At 40.8% G+C, this 4,175-nt stretch overlaps 1 protein-coding gene across 1 annotated transcript in view; it reads right to left on the bottom strand.

Moving 5' to 3' along the window:
* Window positions 1–6: 6 nt before the first annotated feature.
* Window positions 7–4,175, bottom strand: part of LOC109961921 (isoaspartyl peptidase/L-asparaginase) — an 11,412-nt gene continuing 7,243 nt past the window's right edge. The window contains exons 2-7 of the mRNA XM_020603152.1: window positions 3,014–3,210; window positions 1,461–1,603; window positions 1,096–1,259; window positions 790–908; window positions 483–593; window positions 7–240 (exon numbers count right to left, since the gene is read on the bottom strand). Coding sequence (XP_020458808.1) covers window positions 32–240; window positions 483–593; window positions 790–908; window positions 1,096–1,259; window positions 1,461–1,603; window positions 3,014–3,210 — 943 coding nt within the window. The 3' untranslated portion in view covers window positions 7–31. The remainder of the gene's footprint in view (window positions 241–482; window positions 594–789; window positions 909–1,095; window positions 1,260–1,460; window positions 1,604–3,013; window positions 3,211–4,175) is intronic.

Genomic DNA, 4,175 nt, shown 5'->3' with positions numbered 1-4,175 from the left:
ACATCAAGATCAAAGAGAGCTGTTAAAATTCCTACTGGGGCAACTGCTCTTTTAACTTTTCATTTGGCTCTAATCCATACCACAGAACATTGTTTTCCACAGCTGCCCAAGCCATCCGCTCTGTGGTAAATGTGGCTGCCCACTGTCCCGATGGAGCAACCACAATAGCACCTCCTGTTCCTCGGACCTGGTCTCTCATGTACTGCAAAGACAACTGTGAGGCATCTGCTACTGATTTACCTGTGTGGAGGAAGAAAAAACAATATGGAAATAGATGAAATTAACATATTCTCTAGATGTTACCATTTCCAGATAAATAACACATTTTTAATAACTTGCAAACCCATGTCTCTAAAAGCCAGAGGGCCCTATCTTGCAACATATGCATGGCCTGCAGCGCAGATAGTGCGTCTGTTTCCTAATTTCAAACTTGCACAATTACTTTGTCCTAATGCAGAGTGGTTGAAGGTGTGTTATCTTACCTCTCTCCATGTGTGAAAGAATGAGTCTGGCCAATGTTACTTTAAGAATAGACTCTCCGTGGCCGGTACAAGACACCGCACCGCTAAGGTTATCTGCATATCCTCCACAGCCTTATTTACAAGAAAACATGAAATAAAAACAATAATATTAAATACATTTCACACACTGATGCTCTCAAAGAGAAGATAAACTCAATAACAATAATAAAAGCAAAATAGTGTGTATAATTGAAATGGTCAATAAGAGATTAATAAGTAGTTTGAATAAAGTAATTGTAAGGATGATGATAAGTAAATGATGTCACACCAACAATCGAAGAGTCTCCTACTCTGCCAGCCATTTTATTTCTGATCCCTCCAGTTGATGTTGCACATGCAACATTACCAGCATAGTCCAGAGCAACTGCCCCAACACTATCATTGGCACTAAAATGAGAAAGGTTACAGCACGTAAGTTTAAAGATAAGGCGGGGAGATATGTAACTATCTATATTTAGTTGTTCATATATTAATTCTATTTCATGATACTATCACACCAGGCTATTCAATATGAAAGCATGTAGACATTTATAAGAAATGGGTTAAAGCATAGCCAAACAGGGCAGATACCTACCATTGAGAGTTAAAATCTTCCATTACTCCAGTAATGCATTTCTTGTGTTTTTCCCATTCTTTCCTCTCATACTCAGTCACCAGTATATCAGTGGGAACTGTGCACATACCAATGCTGTCTGCAAACAGGGTAGCACCTCTACCTGTTAACATAGTGTGGGCAGTCTGAGATTTTCCACGGCAGCAAGCATATAAGAGAGAAGGAGAAAAAATATTTCATAACATTGTGATGGATATTAACATTAAGTTAATTTAGAAACATTTCTAAAAAGGATCCAAATCAGGAATGAAATCTTTCTGAGCATCAGTGATCTCCTACTGTTTCTGTTAAAGAGAGACTAAAGCCAAGTGCTTTTAAGATGACACCTTTTCCATCACTGCCCGTGCCAGTGACACGGGGTTGGCAATGTTCTTCACACAAGACACAGCACCACTGTCAAGCATCCTTCCATCCATAATAATGGCATCCAGCTCTACTTCTCCATCTGCATTGAGTGTTGCTCCATGCCCTATAATTAAACATGACAATGTAAACAATGGCTCAGACAAACATTTGATGCACATGTTCTTAGAGCAAGCTACAGTGAGAGTAAAGTGTTGAGTTGCCAGTGCTGAGAAACTAACCAAAATTTAACAACAGACAGGCCATATATTAAATTTTATGTTGCCTTCTTCATCTTCACAAGTCCACAGAGTGGTGACAAAGTAGTACAGAGCAGCACAGTACTTAGGACAGCTTCATCACTGATGTCCAGTTTGTACTGTATGCACTTATACAGAAGTTTTGGTACATAAATTGTATTCACACCGACATAAAACTACATGTGCAGTAGCAACGTATGCATCACTGTGCGGATCATAGTGATCTGCTGTGGTGACCCCTCCAGAAATGGGAAGCAGCCAAAAGAACAACAACATTCGTCCATCCTATCACTTATCCTGAAGAGGGCCGCGGGGGGGCTGGAGCTGATCCCAGCTGACACTGGGCGAGAGGTGGGGTCCGACAGGTCGCCAGTCTCTCACAGGGATGACATGTAGACAGACAACCACACAGAGTCGCACTCACTCCTAGGGGCAATTTAAAGTCGTGAGTCAACCTAAGCTGCATGTCTTTGGACTGTGGGAGGAAACCGGAGCACCCGGAGAGAACCCACACAGGCACAGGAAAAACATGCAAACTCCGCACAGAAAGGCACCGGGTGGACTGAGACTCAGACTCGGAACCTTCTTGCTGTAAGGCCACAGCGCTAGCCACTGCTCCACCATGCCACCCCAAAGAATAACTACATAATAATTTTAAGAACAACATAATATTTCCAGTTCCAGTTGCTCCCCCAAAGATTTCTGAGTATTTCTTTGTTTTTGTTTTTTTTACAGGTACCTGCATAATATTTGGAAAGTGTATTTTTTTCAAGCTTGGTGCATCCACTGAGCCCCCACTGAAGGTATAACGTCAACCATGTAACATTATGTCTTCCACAATTTGTGCAGAAACACATGAATTATATTTAGAGAGCAAATACAATATATACCAGACAATATGGAGTCATTTATAGACATAATCTAACATGTGGATTAGATTTTGGTGCACACTCCATCTGGAATTAAGGCTGGATTATGAAGATCCTGATGAGACTCTTGATGATCTCCAGAAGAGTCTAGATGGATGTTGGCATCATTGCCAGCAGATGGAGACAGCACACAACAAAGTAAAGTGCATTAACAGAGAAGCAGGAACCGAACCTTTACCAATAGGTGTGGCCTAAACTGCATGTAGATCCAGTGCACTCATCAGAAATGACTATTAATTGAGTTAATGCCCGAATATGGTGATGAGCTCCATAATTAGTAACACCCAACCGGTTGTTATACTAGCATTTAGATATGTCACAAAATATATTCAGAATAATTCTTTGCACCTGCATTGAACACAGTGTTATCTTCCATAGTCCTCACAGCTGTCTCGACAGCATCCAGGGCGCTTCCCCCTCTCTTCAGGACAGAAAGCCCTGCACATGCTGCAGCCTTTACTCCATCAATACAGTCCTTAGCCAATTTGCTTGGGATGGCCCACGCCCCACCATGCACAATTACGACTGCTGACATCTTTGAGTTTCTGTAAAAAAGGACAAAGGAGTTTATGGAGTTTCACAAAAGTGGGAAATGCAGGTTAACTAAAATCTACAGTGTTGTTTGTGCATTAGGGGTCCAGTACTAGGGTTCCATTCATGTTGAATTTGTGTCATGAGCAATATGCAAAAGTAAAATTTAAGGATTGCCAATAAAAAGTATGCTACAAAAACAAAAAAAAAAACACTGGTTTACTTCAAAACTGTACTAATTCTAAATATGTTATGTCACCTTCAACCCATTCACTTATTTAAACTGGTTTTAAATGCTAATTTTGTGTCAAGCAGATGTCGTTTAATTCAAATGTAGGGCTAATTCAGATTTCTTCAGTTCAAGCTCATCTCATGCAACCACAATCTCCATACAGCTACTGAATGGCCCTTAAGCATGAATGGATTATTGAACAAGACTATAGGCATGGGCCCAGGGGCCCAAGGGATCAGGGGGTTCCTGGACCAAGGCCTTTGTGTGAAGTGACTGTTGACATTTTTTTGGACAGTCAATTATTAAAAACAGACAAAACAAAAATACAGATGAATAGAAGCACAAACAGATGCTAAATGGGCACAAGAACATGCAAAACAACCTCATAGACAAAAACAAGAAACACATCAATAAAAATTACCACAAAGATGCAAGTGACAAGAAAGACAAGTAAAACAACCAAAAAGAAATGATGTACGCTAAATGTCGAGAACATGGACTACGTGTGAGAAAAGAAGATGTGCGTTTGGTTTTGAATGAGTTGGATGCCAGAGGAGTCGCATTAAGGCAAGCAAGACGTCTGACACGACGGAGCTACTTCTCTAGAGGGCCGAACTTTATCTGGCACCTGGACTCGTATGACAAACTGAAGCCATATGGCATTTGTATCAATGGAAGTATCGATGGCTTTTCAAGGAAGATAATCTGGCTTAATGCATACACAACAAGTAGTGACCCGAAGTTGGT

Source organism: Monopterus albus, unplaced genomic scaffold (genome assembly GCF_001952655.1).
Source record: "Monopterus albus unplaced genomic scaffold, M_albus_1.0 scaffold60.1, whole genome shotgun sequence".
In the NCBI taxonomy this organism is placed as follows: Eukaryota; Metazoa; Chordata; class Actinopteri; order Synbranchiformes; family Synbranchidae; genus Monopterus; species Monopterus albus.
Note: the sequence above shows the minus strand (reverse complement) of the source record. Positions and strands in the feature narration are given on the sequence as shown.